The sequence below is a fragment of the Stegodyphus dumicola genome, chromosome 1, assembly GCF_044657685.1.
Source record: "Stegodyphus dumicola isolate Sdum_Otavi_A_Nest chromosome 1, ASM4465768v1".
In the NCBI taxonomy this organism is placed as follows: domain Eukaryota; kingdom Metazoa; phylum Arthropoda; class Arachnida; order Araneae; family Eresidae; genus Stegodyphus; species Stegodyphus dumicola.
The window spans coordinates 95021036-95047188 of NC_140768.1; the positions used below are offsets into that span (position 1 = coordinate 95021036).

At 31.7% G+C, this 26153-nt stretch overlaps 1 protein-coding gene across 2 annotated transcripts in view; it reads right to left on the minus strand.

Moving 5' to 3' along the window:
- Window positions 1-26153, minus strand: part of Bap60 (Brahma-associated protein 60) — a 155028-nt gene that overhangs the window by 12132 nt on the left and 116743 nt on the right. For both annotated transcript variants that reach the window (XM_085817875.1, XM_085817874.1), the window contains exon 10: window positions 10298-10352. In XM_085817875.1, the coding sequence (XP_085674001.1) occupies window positions 10298-10352 (55 nt within the window). The remainder of the gene's footprint in view (window positions 1-10297; window positions 10353-26153) is intronic.

A 26153-nucleotide genomic window follows, 5' to 3' on the forward strand; every position in this document is an offset into this window, starting at 1 on the left:
AAAATCATTTTCTTTTAGTAATAGTAGATCATTTTTCAAAATGGACAGAAATTGTTCCACTTAAACGCACGTCAGCCAAAACAGTCGCAGATGCATTCTTACACAGATACATTTTAAAATACGGTGCACCGATAAAAGTCATTAGCGATAACGGAAAACAATTCATTAGTCACATATTTGAAAACAAATGCAATGGACTTGGCATACGCCATACCAAAATGGTTCCGTATAGACCACAGGCAAACATAGCAGAAAGAGTGAATAAAAACATAGTAAAAATAATTCGCAGTTACGTGAGCACACATCACAAGCGCTGGGATGGCTACATAAATGAATTAGCTTATGCTTTAAGAACGGCAAATCACGATACTACGGGAAAAACCCCAGCAGAATTATTTTTAGGCAGAAAGTTAATTACGCCTTTAGATAAATTATTCTTTGCGCAACAAAGAGAGCAAGAGTTTAAACAGAAAGATGTGCAAAAACTGATTGATCAGGCGCTTAAAACCTCGGATACGGCAAGAAATAGGCAGAAACTATATTACGATAGAAAACGCCATGAAGCAGATTTTAAAGTCGGGGATAAAGTATTGAAGCGGAAATTTTCTTTATCAAGTGCCCCAGACAATTTTATGGCAAAGCTAGCTCCAAAGTTTGAAGGCCCCTATGTAATTCAGGAAATCAAAGGAGTAGTCTTATATCTTAAGAACGAGAGAGGGGAGATCTGTAAAGCAAGTCCCGACCAGGTGAAAAAATACTATAATCCAAATGATTTTGAAACCCTTAAAAGTTTCTTGCAGGACTCAAGTCTAAACGAAGTAGAAGGTCCAGAAATAACAACAACTGTTCCACCACCCAAGAAGCAGAGAACTGAAGAGAGACCTAGCCCTTCTACAACCCGGACGACGGTACCAAAAAGAAAAAATAAAAACTTTCAAACTCCAGCATTTAAGAAAAGCAAGAAGGCAGATGCACCGCGTAAAGAAAACGTGGTAAAGAGCAAAACACCATATACAACGTATCGCAGGAGAAATTATACATCAAGGAGAACGCACCCAGGGCCAGAGAGTCAGGTGCCAGCAAGGCCGCCGTTCCGGAAACCGAAACGGCAGCAGGAGGAACAAAAATACCAGGAACAACAGAAGAAATTCAAGGACTCCAGACCGGAGGATGTCAAGACCAGCCGTCCCATGGAAAAACGGAAACGACAACAACCCGACGATTACTCCGCAAAGAGGCCAGCATGCAGAGGACGCAAAAGAAAAACTAATGTGGACGACACTCGGAGGTCAGTAAGGAGAAGATTGACGTCCATGAAACCGATAACTTGGGAACAATATTGCCAGAAAAGAATGACGGAGTTTCAAGCATCGAAAACTCAAAGATAAGTTAAAATCTTCTATAAAATTTTTTTTTTTCTCTTTTGTTCCTAAATGTTATGCGTAAATACGACGTTCTATGTTTTGACGGAAATCAATGTGTCTCGGTTGAGACTTAGTTTTGTTTTACTTTACTTAGCTAAGGCAAAAGTATTATTTTCTTTAAGTATAAAATCTAAGAACAAGCAGTTTCTGTTGGTCGAAAGACTAATTCTGTTATGTTAAAGCCAAAATTTGGCCGAAGATAAAAATAACTTCGTATTCTTGTATTAATAAGAACTTTATTTTCAGTGACGCCAGCTTGGTGAAGAATGAGTAAAGTAAAAATTTATTTTTCTCTTATTCATTTTATGGTAAATTGTAAAAATCATATGTATTAGAATTTTGTAAATATACATAAATACTTTAAAGTTATGTAAAAGTAGAATTTAGTCTAGAAGCATAAAATTTTAGATGCTAAAAGTAAATGCTCAAAAGCAATGAATTCAAATTTAAGTATTAAACTGTAGATAAAATCATGCTTTAGAGCGAAAGCCTGCATGTTTAAAGATGAATGAGGGGGAAGTTAGAATGAATGTGTTTTGTAGAATTCTCCACCTACACTTGAATTTTTAAGAATGTTAAAGTAGCTCATTGAGTTGTAGAATGTCGAGTAAGGTGTGTCTATTTGGTCGTTGAATTCTAACAAATCATGGTGGTTAGGGGAAGTGTTGTAAGACGAAAACACGAATATTCCCGTTTGACACCACACATGGTGGAGAGCCAGGGTAAAGTTAAATTAATGCTTGAAAAATTGAATGAATATGAATTAAGCAATAACTAAGGAAAACGAATCGTTTAAAAACAAAAATTTATTGTGTCAAGAAAGTGTAAATTATAATGTATTTAGAAAGATACTGATACTTATTCCTTCCAGATGCTGGAAGGAAAAGACCAAGATTGATTGATGAAGTCCAGGAAAAGTTGCTGTAAGAAGAGAAAGTTATAAGTATCCACAGAAATTTAGTATACAATTTGTTACATAAGATTTTTTTTTGTGTAAACGAGGTTCTCGAGAGTTAGTTCAGAATTATAGAAACTTACAACAGGTCGTTTGTAGGACCTGCTTCCAAGTTTTCCAAATTCTGGCAGCAGCAAATGTAGGGTTTATATTTATTTTAACTAACATTTATTTTAAGTTTAAACTATCTTTCCTGTCAAGCCTTACTTTCCCCTGGAACTGCCAATGCCAGAGTATGTAAATTTTACTAGAACGCGCAAGGATTCAAATTATCAGCGGAAGCATTCTGAGTTAAATAGAAAGGAAACGAGTTCGAGGTGTGCTGTTCTTACTTCACGAGCGCGGAGGTAGTTAGCCAGAAATTGAAGAACCCCGCATTTCGGCCTGTGTGCTTGCCTGGAAGTATTGTTAATCGTTCAACGTGATCTTCAAGTTTGATGAATTAGCAGCGGTATTGTAAAACGCGGTAAGGTTAGTTACTTTTAGAGAGCCTCGTAGTTAGAGTCTTGTCATTAGTTTCTTTTCAGGTTATTATTTTTATTTTACCGCCGAGTTGGCGTAGTTTGTGAGTGTCAAGAGCACGCACTTGTAATTTATTACGTTGCATAAAAAGGGACTTAAACCCTTCACAAGACTCTGTCATTTATCCAGTTTCATCAGTCACATCTTGGTTGCGCGCAATGCTACAAGCAGAAGACTGAAATCTTGAAGTGGATAAAAAAGAAACTATTAGTTATGTCTCAGGAAGAACATGAAGAAAGAGATAAAAGAGAAATTATAAAAGACAAAACACAAGGTAAAACAAGTGCACAGATTTTCGATTATCTTTTTTGTTTAGACATTTACTCTCTTCTCGTTGAACAAACAAATATATACGCTAAGCAAAAAAAAAAAAAAAAAAAAAAAAAAAACGGGGAGGGGGGGGCAGAATTTATTGCATCTGAAGCCTATATGAGAAGATTTATTGGAATATTATTGCTTACAGGATATTATTCTTTACCTCAAGAGAAAATGTATTGGTCTTTTGATAAGGACATTTCTGTTCCTGTTGTATGAGAATTGATATCACGTTTGCAGTACAGGAATATGAAGCATAATTTGCATTTTACAATAGTCAAATTGACAATATTGATAAATTCTATGAGGTGAGACCGTATCTAAACTTACTAAATATCACCACTTTTTACTGCTGGAAATATAAAGTCTCTTTTAGATTTCAGATGCGAGAATGCATTATTCTTTTGCAAACTCCTATTGAAAGTGTAGAATTAGCCAGAAATAGATCAGCAACAGGAAGACCTAGTAAATTCAGCATTCAAAAACCATTGCATTTAGATAGTAGACATTTTATCGAAAAGTCCGTTGATAACAAAAGTGTTGTAAAGAGTTGTAAAGTGTGTACCATAGCCAGACTGTTTATAGATGCAAAGTATGTAATGTAGCTTTAAATCATGATTGTAATCAAGCTTTTCTAATTTTAAATAATCTGTATTTGTAAAAGAAATACAGTGTATATTTTAATATTAAATTAATTACAAGTAAAGTGATTTGTAGATTTATAAAACGTTATACAGCTAAAAAGTAATCCTGCGCTCCACTCAAAAGAAACATCACACGAGTACAATCCTACTCACTAAACATCCGTAGTCTTATTCTGCTGACGTTGCACGAACGCAACATTCGCTTTTTCCACAGGTAAGAGCATTTTTTTTATTTTCAATGTAAATTTATGTTATAAATGCTTAATTTAATATTTGTTATTATTTTCATGAGAAAAGAAACATTCCTCGTAGTTTTGGCGGTTAATGTAATTCAAATGTAAACAAATACAGCTGCTACAGTAAAAAAAAAAAAAAAAAAAAAACCTCAGCCAAATTTAAATAACTTTTAAATTGTGATAATTCTACAAATATTGCATGCAGATTAACTAAAGGCATAAAAACCTTAAGCAGAAGATAAGAATAGCATAATTCAATCATTTTTAAAGGGGAAAAAAAAAAAAAAAAAAAGCACAATTTACCAACATATAGGAATAAAAAAACTGAGTTCACTGAGCTGAGTAGTGGGTGTATGTATATTATTATCAAATGTCTAGGCGTGGTAAGATGGCTTCCCCGCAAAGCAGTTTCAGGGTTGCCATAAAATGACAAGGGAAGGCAGGGTTGCCAAATTTTGCAAGAAATCGCCCATTTAGCAACATAATTTGCTATATGCCATGGACTGATGGAGAGCCTTCTGGAACGAATTCTTACTGGTTTAGCCCAGAATGCACTCGAACAAAAGCCGGAAGCTATATAAACCCTGCAGGTCCACAGTCAGTAATCTCAAGTGTGTGTGTGCCTCGCCTAGAGTGCGAGTGAGTGCCTCATCCAGAGTGAGAGATAGTTATTATTGAGTTGGTGTTTTGTTTAGCGAGTCAATCCCTGCAGAGTCGATCGAGTAGACAGCCGGGCAGTGAGTGCTGAGTGCACCGAAGGAGTCTGTTAGTGTATCGCGATTAATGCATCATCGACAGAGCGTGTAGAGCTCCGGCAACGACTGAACCGAAAAGTCGGGAGCTGTGCTCGTGTGTCGTCGAGTGCATCGCGAGTTGTAGCGTGGGGAGTCTCGAGAGTACGTGGAGTTCCAAGAACGACCAAGCAGACTCGGGAGCTATACTCTGGTGCTTTGCAGGAAGCTGTCTCCACCGTTATTGCCTGATAACCTGAAGGCTGTGTCGCTGATTGTGTCAGCGTCTTTATAGTAGTTTATCGACGACTGTAAAACATGTTTTGGAGCTGTCTAATTGCGTATTGTCTAAATAAAGTGTGTTTCGATACTTCATCAAGTGTCGTCGTTATTCGTTAGTATTATATTTACCCATTCTCAAAATCTGAACTTCGAATAATGGAAAGCAACCACTGAACGGATTTTTATACCCTCTGGTAGTACCAAACGCGAGGAGGTAACGCCATCTATCGACAAAAATAACTGAATTAAGATAGTAGAATTTTAAAGGCATTAGGAAGGACTGGATTGGACTTCAAATCATTAACTAAACCTGCTAAATCTTTGTGAATATGAAAAGCCTGAAGAAAATCCAATTCACCTATGGAAGAAGCCTTTTGGATAATTTTTGCAGACCCAAAGTCAAAATTATGGTTAAATGTCCAACTATGATACGCTATTGAAGACTTGTTAATTTCACCTTTTCTGACATAAGATTCATGTTCCTTGATACGAAACTTCAACGCTCTTTTTGTTTGGCCAATATATCTTAAACCACACTGACACGATATACTATAAATTCCCCAAGAATTCAAGACAGAAACGTAATCTTTTAGAATCGAAGGGTGAATTTTATTAATAGGGGAAAAACCGACTTGAAAACTGAATTTCTGGAGAATCTGTGCAATTATATAGCTAACAGAAGGATAAAATGGAAGCACGACAAGGTCATTAATATTATTTCTAACAGTGGAATGTCTTCTTTGATGGGAATCTGAAAATTTTTTAACGGCTTTATCAATAATCACGGGAGAAAATTCACGGTCAATTATTATTTTTTAAGATATATTGGCCAAACAAAATGAGCTTTGAAGTTTCGTATCAAGGAACATGAATCTTATGTCAGAAAAGGCGAAATTAACAAGTCTTCAATAGCGTATCATAGTTGGACATTTAACCATAATTTTGACTTTGGGTCTGCAAAAATTATCCGAAAGGCTTCTTCCATAGGTGAATTGCATTTTCTTGAGGCTTTTCATATTCACAAAGATTTAGCATGTTTAGTTAATGATTTGAAGTCCAATCCAGTCCTTCCTAATGCCTTTAAAATTCTACTATCTTAATTCAGTTATTTTTGTCGATAGATGGCGTTACCTCCTCGCGTTTGGTACTACCAGAGGGTATAAAAATCCGTTCAGTGGTTGCTTTCCATTATTCGAAGTTCAGATTTTGAGAGTGAAGGTGCACTTGCCCCTCGCTCCCTATTTTTAACTTCGCTAATTCTGAATTCTCGACTCAGAAATTACAGGACTTAAACAATGGAACTTAGTAACTGAACAAGAAGTTATATCTGTGTGTAGAATTAAAAAGAAAGTATTAGCACAAAAATCAAAGCAACTTAAACAATGTACATTGTAAGAAATGTTTAATAAAGTAAACATATTTTAGAGTCATTAGGTTTTTTGGAAGCAGGAATACATGAAAAATTATTGTTGCCCTCGCTGGGACTCTTGGACCTCTCGAATGTGTGTCGAGTGTGCTAACCATTACACCACAAAGGCATGCCAAAAAGAGGGAGAAAAATACATTATAATATAAATATTAAGTTTTTTGTTGTAAATTTTGATACCTTTTAGATCACAAATGCTTCATTATTTTATAAATCATGATTTCATATTTTTAATTTTATAATCTCTAGATGTCATTTTACTAGATTTAAACTAATGATCTAATATCCGGAAAAATAAAAAATCTGGGATCGCTGAAGTCCTGACAAGTCCAGATCTCAGACTTTGTACTGTACCAAATATTTTCTTATGTCAATACATTTTGTTTATTTGTATGTACAATTACTAAATTTTTCTTTTTCTAATTTTTTAAAAATTTTATTGTTTTGTTCTTAGGGTGTCCCAAGTTCTGCATTACGGGAGATTTGCTTATTAAAAGAGTTGAAGCACAAAAATATTGTCAGGTATGTTTTGTAAACTAATAAATTCTCAGTATTAATGCATTTTTTATATCCATTTGTTGAAGTGCTACATAAGTACAGCAATTACTTTTTTGATTTGAGCTATAATTTTATGTTCTCCTGGGCTCCTTTTTCCAGTTCTCCTGGTTTTTCATAACATCTCATTCTGGCATTGGATCAATGAATCTTCCAATTTTTAATATATTTATTTTTAATATTGAGTGGAAGGAAAATGTTCCACTGCAGTAGATTAACTGAAATGAAATGTAAATTTGGCAAATTCCATTCTCCCTCATTTTATTTGCATAAATTATCCTAATCTACTATAGACATTTATTTTAATTATATAATTTTTTATGAAGATTTGACCAATGTTTAATCAGTTAATATTTGTGTTTAATTTTGTTTTACATCAATAAATGGAACATTGTAAAGTTTATTCCCGCAAAATTATATACATATAGTATTGTTGCGGGTTTTTTTCCCCATCTTCACGTTTGTACGGGGTTCGTAGATTTGAAGTGAATAACGACGGCACCAAGCTGAAGTATCAAAATACACTTTAATGGCCAGTATTTTTCAAGACAGCTCCAAACCACTTTACAGTCTTTGAAGAACTACTATAAACATTCAAAATCATAAAAACAACCTTGTATTTAGCGTAAGAATATTGAAACAATCGATTTCGAGGGCAGCTAAAGGTCCCTCCTCATCAGGAGAAAGAAATACCTAGAAAGAAAAATAAAGGGGAAGGAGTCTCAGAAACACGTGGTCCTTATCAGCACTGCACGTGGTTATAAACGGATTTTTAATCAGAGTTACACTGGCCGCCTACTTTTACTGAGCCAGGCTATCTGATCAAACATATAACACAAAGGACAAGAAAAAATAGCGAAGTTAGAAATAGGGAGGGAGGGGCAAATGCACCTTCATGCTCAAAATCTGAACTTCGAATAATGGAAAGCAACCACTGAACAGATATTTATACCCTCTGGTAGTACCAAACGTGAGGAGGTAACACCATCTATCGGCAAAAATAACTGAATTAAGATAGTAGAATTTTAAAGGCATTAGGAAGGACTGGATTGGACTTCAAATCATTAACTAAACATGCTAAATCTTTGTGAATATGAAAAGCCTCAAGAAAATGCAATTCACCTATGGAAGAAGCCTTTCGGATAATTTTTGCAGACCCAAAGTCAAAATTATGGTTAAATGTCCAACTATGATACGCTATTGAAGATTTGTTGATTTCACCTTTTTAATAATAAAAAGATATAATAAGGTTTAAGATATATTGGCCAAACAAAAAGAGCGTTGAAGTTTCGTATCAAGGAACATGAATCTTATGTCAGAAAAGGAGAAATCAACAAGTCTTCAATAGTGTATCATAGTTGGACATTTAACCATAATTTTGACTTTGGGTCTGCAAAAATTATCCAAAAGGCTTCTTTCATAGGTGAATTGGATTTTCTTCAGGCTTTTCATATTCACAAAGATTTAGCAGGTTTAGTTAATGATTTGAAGTCCAATCCAGTCCTTCCTAATGCCTTTAAAATTCTACTATCTTAATTCAGTTATTTTTGTCGATAGATGGCGTTACCTCCTCGCGTTTGGTACTACCAGAGGGTATAAAAATCCGTTCAGTGGTTGCTTTCCATTATTCGAAGTTCAGATTTTGAGCATGAAGGTGCATTTGCCCCTCCCTCCCTATTTCTAACTTCGCTATTTTTTCTTGTCCTTTGTGTTATATGTTTGATCAGATAGCCTGGCTCAGTAAAAGTAGGTGGCCAGTGTAACTGTGATTAAAAATCCGGTTATAACCACGTGCAGTGCTGATAAGGACCACGTGTTTTCTGAGACTCCTTCCCCATTATTTTTCTTCTTTCTAGGTATTTCTTTCTCCTGATGAGGAGGGACCTTTAGCTGCCCTCGAAATCGATTGAGTGTTTCAATATACTTACGCTAAATACAAGGTTGTTTTTACGATTTTGAATGTAACAACTGTTGTCAGAAAAGAAAAACACAACAATATATATATTTAAATACTTTCGGTGCTGCTGATTGCAACCAAAATAGGAGGTGCATAACTACATGTTATAGAAGTCCTATATACAAAATCTCAACGTTCTGAGGCTATTCACTTTTGAATTACGTGAGATACATACATACGTATAGACAATATAAAAAAATAAAAAAAATCTCTTCTGAATGCAATTTAAATTAGTTTTTGTAATTTGTTTTGGGAAAAAGAGTACTTTAGTCTGTCCTTATGTAGAGACTTCGTACGAGAAAGTAAAAATTTACAGCTGCCCCCCCCCTTTTAAATCTAACATTAGTTACTTTTTCGTTGTAGTAATGCAAATACTGACAAAATTTCGAAAAGCATGTTTTCTGAAATATTTTATATTTTTTAATTAAAGTAATGAAACTAAAAAGGTTATTATCATGTCAAATATTTTTAGCCACTAGTCTTTAATCAACAGTTTTTCGATACAAGTTCCTTCATTGGTAAAAATGAAATTTTACAAAACAGATGGTAAATATACTGATACTGAAATACTTTCTCTCACTGAAAAGAGACAGAGAAGCTAAAACATTGAAAGGGAAGGGGGAAACCAAAGGCAGCACGGAAGAAAATGGTGAAATATTCTAAGTAATTTCCAACAGGAGAGAAATCTATGGTTTGCTTGAAATTGGAAAATACTTCTTCAACTGACATATTTCAAAACATTACTGAAGAAATATATGATTTAGCTGTTAAAGAAATAATTCTTTACATTAAAAATATACAGACAAGATTTGAATATTTCCAATGAGCTCAAAGACAAGTAATTTTCAGGGAATTTTTATTATCTGAAGATATATAAGTATATATATAAGTATTATTTTTGTTCACACGTCTATAGCCCATTAAAAAGTTTATAAGGAAAAAAGGCAATATCAATTTACACATAAAAAAATTCAAATTTCACATGAAATTAATATTTCATTATATATTTCTCTTTTCTTCCCCTATCTTACTAAATGTTTTCATAAAATTTAGAGATATTTTTATCAAATTTGCATTAAATATATTTTCTAATGCCAAACTCAATAAATAATTTCAATTACTCAAGCAATGTGCTCACTTTTTAAGAAACATACTACTGGAAAAGAAGACAGTACATTTTTAATTGTATTCAAACTAACATCTAATACATTTTGCTTTTATTATAAATTTTTATTGGAAACAAAACTTACTACTTCCACATCAATGTCATAACAAGCAGTTTTCTTTGTATCAGGTCCTTCAACACTAAATTTGAAAAATTCAAATTAATAACATACATTTCAAAACAATTACCATATGTATTAAAGTTGAGTAAGCAAATGACATATCTAGTGTGATTTAATATCATCAAAGATAAAATACTAAAAGATAAAATAAATAAAGGTAAAATATATTACACAATATATTTAAAATTTAAAAATACACAATATTAAATGAGAATCTGAAAAAGAGAAAGCTTGCTTATAAAGGAATTTATAAATTTGACATTCCTGCAAAAGTAGAAAAAAATAAGTAAATAAATAAAAAATAATGAAGTAAAAAAATAAGCCTGAAGTTCATAAAGTGTTACTGGATAATTTACTTTCAAACAATTCACTGTTATCTACAATGAGATAAGTTTAGATGGCAGGGAAGCAGAGAATGGGTAAATATAATACTAATTGTTGTTCTAGAAAAAGATTCTTAAAATGATATAAATTTAAAATAATTTTGCTGTAAAAATCCAAAGAAATTACATGATGTGCCAAATTACTTCAGTCTGAATTATCAGATTCCAAGATATACATATACTACCAAAATATTACATTAATAAAAATTTACTTACAGATATAGTTTAACGGCAACCATGAGAACAAACATGCATGCATCATTCAAACCATTTTATTCACAAAATAGGATAGGTGGACATATATCGTGCAGTAGGAATTTTTTCTGTTCTCCCCCCTATTAATCTGCACTGTGTTCAAAAACCACAGACAATCTGCACACAGTTCAAAAAGCGCTTTCAGCCACAATGGGATATATAAGTCCCAGGAGATGTTTAAAGAAGCCTACAGGGAATTAATTACACGCATGTGGGAGAGATCTGAAAATCTTCTCTGAAAATTATCTCGCACATCTTCTAATACAGGCTTAGTGAATTTGTTTATTATAAGGCGAGCACGTGCTACGTCTTAACGTTTAAACAAATAAATTATGGCTGAAAGTGTTAAGGGGACAGAGAATTATATTCAAGTAATCCAAGATATTATGCTGATTATCATTTGTAGTTAGCTATTTGATTACACTGTGTTTAATTTGTGCATTTATTTATTTATTTAATGGTAAAAATATAAGATTCCAAAACTTAATTTTGCTATATAAAAATAATTTTATGATAAAATGTAATAAATAACTATTATCGTATAATAATTATTATAATTATTTAATTATCATTACAATGAATTCTAATATAACAATTATTACAATTATACTATAATTAATAATTATTATATATCGTTTTTGAGCTAAAATGTATGTTAATTAATATGCATTGAGAAAAATGAAATTTCTTGATAATGAGTTAGAATAATTATATGATAATAAATGATAATTATAGTTATTTAATAAATTAAGATAAAGAATTATTATATTTCTTTTTGATTTTTGTGCTAAAATCTATATGCATTATTACACATATTTGGATTAAGGGAAAATAAATAAGTTCATTAAATTAAAGAAAATTATTTTAGGAAAAAAGAATAAAAAAAAATCTTGTATAAAACATTATAATATTGGCAAATGTCACATTAAATCAACAACGATCATGGTAAATCCCACTCAAATGGGGTGTAAAACTGCTGACATTTTTTTTTATTTAAAAAAAAAAATGGCTACAAAATAACATTATTACTGCACTATTTTTAATGATCTTATTTTTAAAAATAAACAATGAAACATGCAAGGTCATGTAAAATTCATATATTATGAAAAACATCTTCACTGTGTTTAATTTTTGGTTTCCATGTTTCACATTTATTTCTGTGAATATGAAAGGAGGTGTGAAAGAGAGCTGACAACAGAATCACCTGATGACATGGGCACTTTCCAATGAAACGTGGCCTCTCATGTCACCTCCTCATCCAGCAGCACATAACTGACACTCCCTTTGGACAATGTATTTACTTATACAAGTCAATCTTTGCACCAAAATACTAGATTGATAACAGTAGTATATACATGATGTTCTCTAGATCATGGACCCTGTATACTGCACTGATACTTATTTGAGATCTGTTTCGCTTCTGCAGGAAAACGAAAGCTGGAAAGAAAAAACTCAAGCCAGGTTGAAAAAAAATCATAGTTAGGAAAGCAAAAAGATGTAGTATGTGTTCAAAGAAATGCAGGTTTAGTTAATAACTTTCATCTCACATAACCTTTGGCTTCAACATGTGGGAAGTCAATTATGCTGCAAAGGAAATGAAAAGGAAAGAGCACACAAAAGATCAACTTTTTAAAAAAAATAGTGGTGAATAAAATAAATAATAATTTACATATTAGCATAAGCAAATTTTGTCTTTGTTGAGAAGAAACAACAGCGCATGCGATTTTTGTGTTTGCGTATGAAAAATTTTGCTTAGAGATATGTAAAACGAATGAGTTGGAACAAGGAGGGCTTATAAGTATTGAGAAATAGAATAAATTTAAATCCAAGTGATATTGAGAAAGAAATAGTAAAAACAAAAATTAGCGATCAGGTTATAGGTGAAGAATAAAATAGAGCATCCGAGAACATCTTACAAATAGTACTAAATGACCACGCCAATTCATCTAGCTTTTTTATAAAAATGTTATAACATCGCTGATAAAAAATGTATATGATTATGAAAGTGTTATATATATAAACGAATGGACAGATATATGGATACTGAATGATACAAATGGAGAAAAAATTAAAATAGAGAATGAAACAATTTGGGAACTCCTCTAATTTCTAGAGACAGAAAGGCTTAGCCAGCAGTTTGTTCTCACTGTTGTTAAACAAAAAGATTGAACCAATATCAGAAGTGGCGGGCATCTAATTGAATAAGTGACATGCTGCGAAAGAGTTTAGAAAGTCCCGGACCTGAGTTCCGGCGTTAGATGTTCGTTAAAAATGAAAATAAACTTGCTACAGACAGATGTGAATTAGATTGTTCGTGATAAGTGGAATGTCCTTTCTCATTTGCAAATGTATGAATCAACTCTAATATACATTAATTTGGAGCTTGGTGTAATAACATCTCAACAAGTCACAATGAGTGCTAAAAAGGATGGAAGTAATTTACATAAGAGAGGATAATATAAGTAATTATTAGGAATTATTAGGAAGTCGCAAAGTAAGACAACAAGGGTATATATAAACTGTAGTTTGAAAACATGCACATCTTTTCTGGCTTTAGTGTGTTTTGTCTGCTGCTCATCCCGGCTTGTATCACGTTTTCTGCCGCATAGACTCTTTGCATTCCTGTTGTTTTGAACGATGGAGCAATCAACAAGCAAAGGTAGGAAAATTTCTTTATGGGTTTTTGTAGTTTTTAAATGTTTTAAACTTTAAAAAAATATTATTTTAGTTTTTGGGGTTTATATAATTTGTTTTTAGAATGAACCCTAAAAAGAAAAGTTAATTTTCTACAAGACGAGGATTCCGATGAAGAATATGAAATCCCTGCAAAATCCCAGAAAGGTCGCAAAACAACTAAGAAATTTAATCTAGATTTATCAGAAGAAAAGGAGAGAAAAGCGAAAGAAATCCCTCCTTATACTATAAATTTGGGGAAAAACATTATACTCGAAATAAAGGTGTTCAGAAACTCATATTATATGGGCTTCGTAAGAGTTAACGACAACAATGAGCCAAAAAATCGCTTCGACATACCGATTTCGCAAATTGATGTTGTGGAAAGAGCCTGCGTCCATCTTCAAGAGTATTTTAAAAATTAACAGGAAAAGTAAAAAAAAAAAAAAAAAAGATAATTAGTTAAGTTACACTTAGTAGTCTTATTCCTGTTAATAACATATAGATGTAGTAATATTACAATTAGAAAAAATGGTAAAAATAGTGATGTGAATATGCATGATTCCTACAAAATATTTTTCTGACAAAATATGATAATATTTAGGGAACGCCGACAGGCACACCACGGTTTTGTTCGCTCGTACAGAGCTCTTTGTCAACAATATAGAGATCCTTATGTGTTGTATGAGGAGGGTCGACCAATAATTTTTTTCTTGTTAAACACTAGTAATATTCTTCATTTACGGATTATATGTCTTAGTCTATTATTCAGTAAATATGAGGGAGAAAGCGAAATAGAAAGAAGTTTCTATTTTAATTCTAACTGTGAGCGTATTTTAACATGATCGCACATATTTACTGCCATAGATAATTCCTTTCGGGAAATATTTTCCGCTATAGAGAATTTTATTCGCAATGGTAGTGGATAGAAAATACAACGTGTCAATTATATAGATATTCACGTGGAAAATTTGAGACACATAAGAGGCGGATGTAAAAATGCAGAGCTACCCCCCAAAATTAAAAATAAGAAGGCTGTTTTGAATATAAGATGTAGTGACAATTTATGCTTTTTGTATGCTGTCACTGCCAAACTTTATGCTAAAAAAGTAAATAAAAATAGGGAAGCAGCTTATAAAAAATATCTGACGTACTTCAAAATAAACAAGATTAAATTTCCAATAACATTACAGGATGTTAAAAAATTTGAAAAATTAATGTATTTGCATTTGAAGAAAATGAAATTTTTCCTCTACTGTAATTAAGTAAACAAAGTAATGCTGATGTAAAAAAAGAAATAGATTTATTGTTACATAAAAATCATTTTTTTCTGATTACTAATTTAAATAGACTATTAATTGCTCGTAAAGGTATTCATCACTTTTGTAAATGTTGTCTTATAGGATTTCAAAGAAAATCCACCTTAGAATCACATATAAAATTGTGTGAAGGGAAAGCTCCTCAAAAAGTAAGCATTCCAAAAAATTTACAAATTTAAGAAAAACTCTAAAGCATCCTTTTTGCATTTTTGCTGACTTTGAATGTCTCACTCAAAAAGTTTCTTCATCGCATCCTTCGGATTCGCAGAGTTTCACAGTTAATGTGGAACAGCATGAACCCATTAGCTATGCCCTCTTGGTGATTGACATAGAAAATAAAAAAATATTCCATAAATATTTTTCAGGAGAGAACGTAATAAAAAATTTCTTGAAAACCCTGAAATATCTGTCAGACAAATTAATTAAAAAAATGAAAGAAATTATTCCAATGGTTGAGAACCCCAAAATCATGTCCGATAGAAATGGATGTTATATATGCGAAAAATCATTTTTACCACATGAACTACGTGTCAGAGATCACTTCCACTAGACTGATGGACATATACGTGGTCTAGTTAATCAGTCCTGTAATTTAAATTACAGATCCACATATTTTATACCAGTTGTGATACATAATTCGCATAACTATGATTCGCATTTAATTTTGCAGAATATGCCAAAAAATATGTTCAAATGTATTAATATTATACCCACTAGTGTAGAAAAATTCACTGTTTTCCTTGGATGAAATAACATTTTTAGACTCATATCAATTTTTAGATGCTTCATTAGATACTTTAGTAGAAAATTTAAAACAATCCGATCACAATTTTGAAATTTTTAACAGTTTTTTCAAAAATGAAAAAAGAAGATTTTTACTTTTAAGAAAAGGAATTTTTCCTTATTCTTACTTTGAATCAGAAAGCATTCATAAGGAAACATGCTTGCCAAATAAAAGTGCATTTTTTAATATTTTAAGTAATAGTGCTATTTCAGATGAAGAGTATCAGCATGCACAACTTGTGTATAAAACTTTTAAATGTAAAACTTTAGGAGATTATTTGGAACTGTATCAAAATGTAGATACGCTTCTGTTAGCAGAGGTATTTACTAGCTTTCTTAACATGTCCTTACAAAACTATAATTTAGATCCTATTCATTTCATTACGGGAGGTGATTTTACTTGGAATGCTGGGTTAAAGTATACCAAAATTGAATTGCAACTATTGCAAAATGTCACTGACTACATGTGGATTGAATCCCAGATGCGAGGAGGTATATGTCAAGTGGGTAAACGTCAATCTATACAAATAATCTATACATTGAAGATAACTATAATCCAATAAACCACACAATTATATTCTAGAATTGGATGCAAATAATCTTTATGGATATGTTATGAGTCAGCCTTTACCTTATGGACATTTTAAGTGGTTAACGTTGGAGGAGATCAAACATTTCAATATTCTTGACACACAAAAAGTGTCCAATGTTGGTTGGATTTTAGAGGTGGATCTCATTTATCCAAGTGAATTGCATGATAGACATAATGACTTGCCATTAGCTCCAGAACATTTAACAGTAACATATGAAATGTTAGCAGACTATGTAAAATATCTCTGTAATAAACTAAATATGAGAAATGCTTTACCACGTAAAAAATTAACGCCAAATTTCTTTTGTAAAAGAAACTATATTTGTCATTATTTAAACTTAAAATTTTATGTGCAACACGGATTGGTTATCAAAAAAATTCACAGAATTTTAGCTTTTGCACAATAGGTATGGTTAAAAAGTTACACAGACTTCAATAATGAGAAACGGGGCAGACCTGAAAATGAATTAGAGAGATCATTTTTCAAGAAAATGAATAACAGCTTCTATGGCAAAACTTGTCAGAATGTGAGGAAACGAATAAATGTAAAGGCCTCTTTAAATCAAATACAATGTGAAAGATATTTGCAAAACCCTTTAGTAGATTAGTTTGAAGTCATTAATAAAAATTTGACTTTATTTAAAATGAAAAAACAAAACTTAATGTTAGACAAACCCATATATATTGGTTTTACTGTTCTTGAACTTGCAAAATTGCATATGTATTATCTGTATTATGAGTATTTTAAGAAAGTGTATAAGAATAAATGTGAACTGTTATATACTGACACTGATTCATTATATATTAATGTTGAAACAGATGATATTTTCAAAGATATGAAAAAGTATTTTAGCAATATTTTAGATTGTAGTAATTATAAAAGAGATCATTATATGTACAATATAAACAACAAAGGAAAGTTAGGCTTTTTAAAAAGCGAAACTGATTTACCTATTAAGGAATTTGTAGGTCTGAAATGTAAAATGTATGTCTTGTCATTTGGCAAGATACGTAAAAAAACGGCAAAAGACGTTAAAAAGAATAATGTTAAAAATTTAACTATGGAATCTTATAAAAAAATTTTATATGGCGAGTCATTAATAAGACAATGTCAGTACTCAATAATTTCTAAAAAACATGACCTGTGCACAGTACTGCAAAACAAAATTGGTTTATCTGCTTTCTATGATAAACGATTTATGAAAGCAGATGGAATGAATTCTAATGCCTATGGTCATCTGAGTAATAGTTTTATAGAAGACGATTGTGTAGATACATTTTGAAAAATATTTTTATACAAATTGTCTAAAATTAAAAATGCATTTTTGAAAATATATGAAAGAATATATTTTGTTTTTACACAAAGTGCATAAAATTGAAAACAAGCAGAATAAACTGCAATCTCAAGAGGTATTAGTAAATGCAGAATGAGATGCACTTTTACGAAATATGTGTAGTCACATATTTCTCAGACATACACAAAGTGCATAAAATTAGATCTTAAAAAATTATAAATACAAAAAATGAGATGCACTTTTGGAAAATATAGTTCATAATATATATTTTTTACACAAAGTGTCTAAAATTAAAAACAAATAAACTAAATGTCTATAGGCATTATACTGGATGCCTAAAGGCCTAAAATTAAAAACGCACTTTTGAAAATATATGAAATATATTTTGTTTTTACACAAAGTGCATAAAATTGAAAACAAGCAGAATAAACTGCAATCTGGAGAGGTACTAGTAAATACAGAATGAGATGCACTTTTAAGAAACATGTGTAGTAACATATTTCTCAGACATACACAAAGTGCATAAAATTTAATCTTGAGAGAAAATTATAAATGCAAAAAATGAGATGGACTTTTGGAAAATATAGTTCATAATATATATTTTTTACACAAAGTGTCTAAAATTAAAAACAAATAAACTCTAATCTCTATAGGCATTATACTAGATAAAAAGAAAATAAATTAGATGTAAATGTGGAGTGAAATGCACTTTTTGAAAATATATACTGTTATATTTTTTCAATAGTGCAAAATAAGGCTGTGAAAAAAAGGAACGTGGAATTGCGTCACAATTTTGATCCTGAATTTTTGACATCCACAAAACGTAAAAATCTTACTACTAAACAATTAATAGACATTTTCATAAATGGTTTTTATCCATTGCACTAGTAGTTCCTGTATGTGAGGATTTTTTTTTGTGTATAATAATGACAAAATATGTGGCATATCATTTTTTCTTTCAAAATATTTAGTATATTATGCTAATTCAAAAAAAAAAAAAAAAAAAAAAAAAAAAAAAAAAAAAAAAGTATATTATCACAAAGAAAAAACATTATGTGTTTTTTGTGTGTGACATTGAATGCAATTTAATTTAATTGTTCTTTCTTTTGCTGGTATGATATGATATTATTGCTATTGCTTTCTTGTGAAAACTATATACTGTTGTAACTGATATGTACGTATATTTATGTAATCTGTATAATGTATACTGAGAAAATAAAAAAAAAAACAGGTCCTGAAAGGGGCCTGCAAATTCACGAAACAGATCATTCTGTAAGTTAGAATATCAAGTGATCTGCTGACGTGAATTTGCAGGACAGAAACAAGAGAGAATAGTAAACAAGAGAAAATAAGAGAGTAAATAAGTGTTTTTTAATTTTGAGTGTATTTGTATGTTTCGTTTTTCATATAGTTAATTGTGTATATGAGAAAAACAGGAAAATGGAGCCCCCATATTTTTGTTTTAAGTATGCTTTTTATTTAGTTCTGAAAAAACATGAGTATATTTTTAAAGATTACATATTTCTTATTATTAGAATGAAAAATTACAATTATTAGGATTACAAGTTCTTGAATAACATACATAAGTTGTTTTCACACATGCATAATATGAGTTAGACATGAAGTTCTCGTATAACATCATCATCTGACAAGACGATGAAATAGCCTATTTTTCGTTTACAGGGAACTGTATCGATAACATCCTCTCCAGAACGGTGATTTTGTTTGCCCATCATCACACAGTCAAATAAATTGTTAAATAAATTTAACGATGAATAAAATAACATCACTGTTTCACTATACTGTTGCAAAAGCATGTATCCATATTCATTTGCTTTTGCATGTTCATGAAAATGTTGCAACACTTCAGCATTATTCAAAATTTTTAAATAGCACCCATTTTCCAATCATTTCGTTTTCAATAGAATTTCTTATGCAGCTAATAATATCTTTAAATAAAGCATTATGTACGTTAAAGTAACCTGAATCATTAGCATCACACATGAGATATCCGCAACATTCCATGGTTTACTTGCAAACTAACTTTTCTCTTTTTGTGCTTGACTCATATTTATAAGTGCGCTACAACTTTGATTTTCTCGATGAAGGGTATGATGACAACGATTCAATTAAAAATTTTTTTTTCACAAACAGTTTGATAAATCGTTCATTCTTTTTTTATTTGTTTTACTAACATCATTTAATTTCAAATGTCTTGAATATTGACGCAAACAAATAAAGCACAAAATATCCACACGTAGAAGTAAAATTATTTTGAAAGCAAATCTTGTTATAAAATATATTTTGAGAATTCTGATTTAAGAAATGAAGGATATTTTCGTTTGATGGTGACAATCCATAACTGTCAAAATAATAGGCTTTGTCTTTTCTAAAATGAATAGCAACCCAGTGACTACCAGGTGAAGTGCGAGGATCTGAATTCACAATGAAATTTTTAAATCTGCTTTTTACTGTAGGTAATATATCTGAAGCATACACACCTGCAAAGTGCTTCTTGATTTCTAAATCACTGCAAGCTAATCTACATAAACTTAGAGTATTCATTTTTTTATTATAATTTTAATAATGTTGCCAAGCTTTTTATTTTCCTTATAGCATTTTAGTAATTGGTGAATACACCTCGAGATTTAATTTCTATGACATTAGGATATTCTGCATATGCTAGTAAGCTAACTGTCTCTGGTAAATTAGTAGAAAACCTAATGTCTATGGCTATATTTCCAGTTTTATTCACGCTCGTGTGCGACTCGCTGCATAATCAGGAGTCATATCAAACACATAAAAGGTGTATCCATTTTTGTATTCATCATAATTAATGTTAATATTTTGGAAATTATGATATCGATTTAAATCGGTAAAAATATTTATATAGCATCTTGCATAACAATCCTGTTCGAAATTGGGTTGAAAAGGTTTAGCAGGTATTATTTGACTTCCATTTAATATGCAAAGATAATTTAAATTATAATAAGAAAATTTAAAAGGATTTTTTGATATATTTCCATTATATGCTTCATTCGATATAAAACCTAGAATTAAACGAGTCGGAAACTGACCAATAAATGCACTGGCTATTGTTATCGATTGCAAACCAGATGATAATGCAAAAGATTTAACTTCTATTCGTCGTATTGGCATTTTAATCACAACACTTTCTAACGCTTTTTCATGAGCAAGAAAACATTTACTTTGCGTACATATAATTTTGCAGAGCGAATCACAGTTTTGAACTGATCATTTTTGGACATCAAGCAAAAAATGTCTGTCTCGTTCTAATTTTATGCGCACATTTACACCATTAATCAGTAATTTTGGTTGAGATGCTAAATCAAAATGAAGAGATCCTATTAAATCCATTAATTTGCTATTAGCACAAATTTGGTTGAATTTTTATCAACAACATTATGGTGTCCTGCTGTATCTTTATAAAATAATGAACTAGTTAAAATACTTTCTTGACTAGATTTAGACCCCAATAAAAGAGTTTCGAGGAACAACCTAAAAGCATAATTATTTTATGAAGAAACTTGTTTATTATTCAAGTAAACACTACATTCAGAAAACATAGTATTAAAAAAATAATTGATTGGAGCAACATCATCTGCATCTACTAAATTATTACTATCCTTTTTCACAATTTTGGCTTGTATGTGTATTTGGAGTTTTCTCATTCAATGAAGCCACTGGATGTATTTCCAAAAAATGTAGATTTTTCAATTGCCAGTTGTACAGGTGACGATATGAAAAGATCTAGTTCACTTTTTAAACAAAGCGATTCCATCATGAAAAAATATCTTTATGCTTCATTTTTCGTCGTTTTATTTTAGCAGACTGAAGAGATTTTTTAAAATGATTTCTTTTTATACCTTTTCCTTGTTGTAATTTGTTAAAAATATCATATTTTATTTTTTTGCTTGTTTCACTCAATCTAGAGCGTGCTGAATATTTTAAAGACGTACCGGATGCAACATCTGAAAGAACATTTCTTCCAGCTTGTAGCAAGTGCTTACCTAAATAATGTGTAGCTTTCAATGCCAGTGGTGTAATATATCGTCTCAAATCTCCGAAAATTCCATACCCTCGTTGGTGTGCTATACCTTGAAAGTAGGCTCCACCAATTTGCGAACAGTAGTATGATTCACAATCTTTTGCGCTCAAATGCATCTTGTTTCGTTTCAGAAACCACAACTGACAAATCACGCTCAAGCTATTTAATTTATAGATGTTTTCTTTTTAAATGACAAGACTACAAACGTTTTTCCTCCTGTAAATATAATATTTTGTCCTGAACTTGTTCTTAGTTCAATTTCAATCGTTTCTACAAAATTCTTTTTGATCAGAAAGTAAAGAAGCTTATGATAGTTTTTCACTATTTATTCACCCTTTTCATTCATACATGGTATAACTCGAAGAAGAGGTGCACGAATCTCCAACATGATGTGGATGTATTAAATCAGTGTACACAATTATTTCAGTGATTCCAGCATCCAATTCTAATGGATAATTGCTGACATGCTTCCCTTCTTTAAAATGCAAGTCATTAAATCCTAGCATGTCTGCCAGACCTTTTCCAAAATTTACTTCATGTTCTGGAGGAACATTGACAACTACTTTTCGATTTGGGAGCTGTTGTAATTGAATGTATTTAAATTCTTAAAATAGTTTTAACATATTTTTATACATTCCCACATTTACTGATAGATATTCAGTTCGCTGTTCGGTTCTTGTTATATTACAATACTCTTTTATAGTTAACTCCATTTTTTCTCCAACTGTTATTAAAATCAGTGAATTGCAAACAAATCTTTGAATTCCTTTGATGACTGTAGGATCCTTATTCAAATTTAGTTTTTGCATTAGTGAAGCAGCACTACTCTTTTTCTGCATAATCTGACACTTTTATTTCCACTTCATTCGTTATTGGTTCATATGAAAACTTAACATAATTCTCAAGCCCCAATAATGCAATATTTGCATTTATGATGCTGAACGTATCCTTTTCTTCCATTTTTATCCTGCTTTATAGGAGTTAGCGGTATTATATGTGTTACTAAAGTTTTAGGATTTTTATTTACTATTGTAATTGTTTGTAGTATCTCTTTCTGAGTTGTAGGCCTAAACTTAAAAGTCTGAGTCTTGTTTATAATTGTATCTTTATTCGGCAAATGCAGCATATAGAGTATTTTGGGGGATTGATTTTGTTTGATATGGATTTCAAATCCTTCATTCACTTCGATTGTAATCCAGTCTCTTCTGTCTACATCAGGTGCAAATCTTACATTCGGTTCCACATTAATTACTTTTTCAATTTCATCATTCAATTTTAACAAAAAGTCCTCTAGACTATCTTTTGATTTATATATTAAAGATATGTTATAATGTATACTTTCCGTTACTATATTTTCCTCTTTTTTAAAAGATACTGAATACTTGTTGTTATGATCTCCCATGTTAAACCAGTTGCGTGGTCAGAATATCTCAGAAAGCCCTACAAGATAATCATTATCATTCGATATGAAGATTGCATGTTTTGTGGGAAATACTTTATGCTGCAATTGCTTAGCAATGTGACGTAAAAATCAGATATTATTTCATCCATGATGCTTTTACCCAAAAATTAAATCAATGATCAAAACCTTTCCACTTTACGAAAAATTCCTTATTTATACCTCTTCCTCTGGCTTTCAGAATCTTTTCTCTATTCGCCAAAAATCACTTGAGTGTTTGTGCACATTTTGTAGCTCTTCTTCATAGAACCTTCCTTTTAAAATTTCCTCTTTCAATACATAGATAGGAGGATTTGACGGATAGCGCTTAACTATGATAAATACTTCTTCAGTCCAATTGGGTAAATATCCGCGATGAAATGTTTTTCTTACTTTTGAAATTCTTACTTGATCAACAAAATTAAATTTATATTTTGGCTCTATTTGAAAATTGTATAATTTTTTAAAAATCACAGGCTCCAATTGAGATGCGACTTCAATGGGAACAAAGCCTGTACTACGATATACACTTTCATTATAACTTTTTAAAATAGATTTTAAGACATCCAAATACTTATAAGATTTTCGATGTGTAAATGTGGCATTCCGACAGATACTTCAACTTCTATTCATGAGATGGCGCCACGTGTAAAATCCAGTTCTTAATCGGAGCGGCAAAGCGACGTCATTACTCACTCAGACTTCTCGCAAAACAACTGTACGCGACGGTAGCATGAACTGTGTTCCGAGCTCTGCGTTGATCTCTGCAACGTAATTTAAATTGTAATTTAGTACTTAATATATTCTTTTGTTATAGGAGATTGTCTACTCTTGTTTTCTTTAATTATATCAAGCATTAAGCACACGACCACCAAATAAATATACCATATAATTTAGCTTTCAGAGTACGATTAAATCTTTCTACAACACTAGCTTTATGCTCACTGTGTCAGAAATAATGATGTATTTTATTTTTTTAAAATAACGCTTGTACTTTTTATTATAGAACTCTTTTCCTTCAGCCGTTTGTAAGTTTACTATTGTCTTTAGGCGTTTAAATAGTTTTTTAAATGCTTCTACAAGTGCATCCACATTTTTCGATTTTAGTGAGATTGCATAAGCATATTTAGAGAACACATCAATTGCTATTAACAAATACTTCACACTCTAATTGTACCTCGCTAATTTTGACATGTCCACTAAATCACACTGAATCAATTCGCCAATTCCAAAAGATAATACTTTCCTTCGCTTAAACTTATGTCTTATTGGTTTATGCAGTGTATATGTGTCTTGTGTCATTAGCCATTCTTTAGTCTTTTTGAAAGGAATTCCACTAATTTTTGAACGTTTCCTTATTCCACCATATGCTGCATGCGACGGTAGCATGAACTGTGTTCCGAGCTCTGCATTGATCTCTGCAATGTAATTTAAATTGTAATTTAGTACTTAATATATTCTTTTGTTATAGGAGATTGTCTACTCTTATTTTCTTTAATTATATCATGCATTAAGCACACAACCACCAAAAGTGGTGACCTTTTGACTGAGCACGCTACTGACAATGGATTTTCAACGACCCTAAGTCACGTGCATCCAAGGCATTCTGAAGAACTGACTAAAAATAACAACGAATATGGACATTAAATGTATGCTACAACGTACCCCTTCAATTATTTCTAGAAGTATTGATATATATTGCTTGTGTTTTTTTCAAAGTCGTGCATATCATCGCAAGGAGCTTCAGCAAATCATCAATGTGATCTGTTCCGTTCAGCTGACTTCGCCAGTCGTGCAATAATTCTTCGATCATTCAACTTTTGTGACAAATGTGATACAATAGTGATTTTCGCTAAATGTGCTACATCAATAATTTTTCTGCAACGTGCTACGGCAAAATTCTTCCCTCAGTGTTCGAAAGTAGTGAATTTTTTTCCTATGTGCTACAGGAGTGATTTCCTTTTTCCTTCGAAAGTGCCTTAGCAGTGTAAAGTGGTGATTTTGTGTGTGCGCAATACAAAATTAACGCATCATTTTTTTTCTCAAATAGGGGTTTCTTTTCAAATGCATTTCGGTAAAATATTATTTGTGTGTGTAATTGCTGACCCTGTATTATTTGTGTGTGTATCGTTATGTAAATTTTTTCTGCATGGTTAAAATATTTATTGTTATCATGGCAAAATATCAATAGTGTATCCTCTTGCTACAATATTTGTGCTGTTAAGTGTTTATTAATTAAAGTGAAATTTATCTATCAGTATGCCCGACGATATTCCACCAGAGCCACAAATCACACGCGTTGCGGTGAAGCCACCGCCTTTCTGGAAAAATAATCCTTCATTGTGGTTCGCTCAGATCGAAGCACAATTTTCTATCGCTCGCATTAGTGAGGATTCTACAAAATTCAACCATGTAGTTGCAGCAATTGAGTCTGATATTCTGAATTCAGTGCATGACTTAATTCTCAAACCACCTGATTGTGATAAATACTCCAAACTGAAACAGCGGCTCATTGAAATCTACTCAGAAAGTGAATCTTCAAAAATACGTACTTTACTACAAGGACTTGAACTTGGAGATCAGCGACCTTCATACTTGCTGTCACGAATGCGTGATTTGGCAGGAAGCCATTTTAGTGACGACTTATTGAAGTCACTATGGCTTTCGCATCTCCCTAATAACATACAAATAATTCTTGCTGCTTCCAATGAAGGTCTAACCCGTTTAGCAGCAATGGCTGACAAAATTAATGAACTTGTTACTCCAGCTTATGTCAGTGCCGCTAATACTGCACCTTCCAGTTCATCCCTCGAACAACAAGTGGCTGAATTGACCAAAGAAGTATCTGAACTCTCTACAAGTCTTCATGCTTCATGGGGATACAATCGATCAAATCAGGGCCCGCGTAATAAATTTCGTGCCCGAAGCAGGATTCGATCTCGTCACAATACTCGAACGCAGTACAAAGAACCCACAAGTGGCATATGTTTTTATCATATGAATTTTGGCGCTC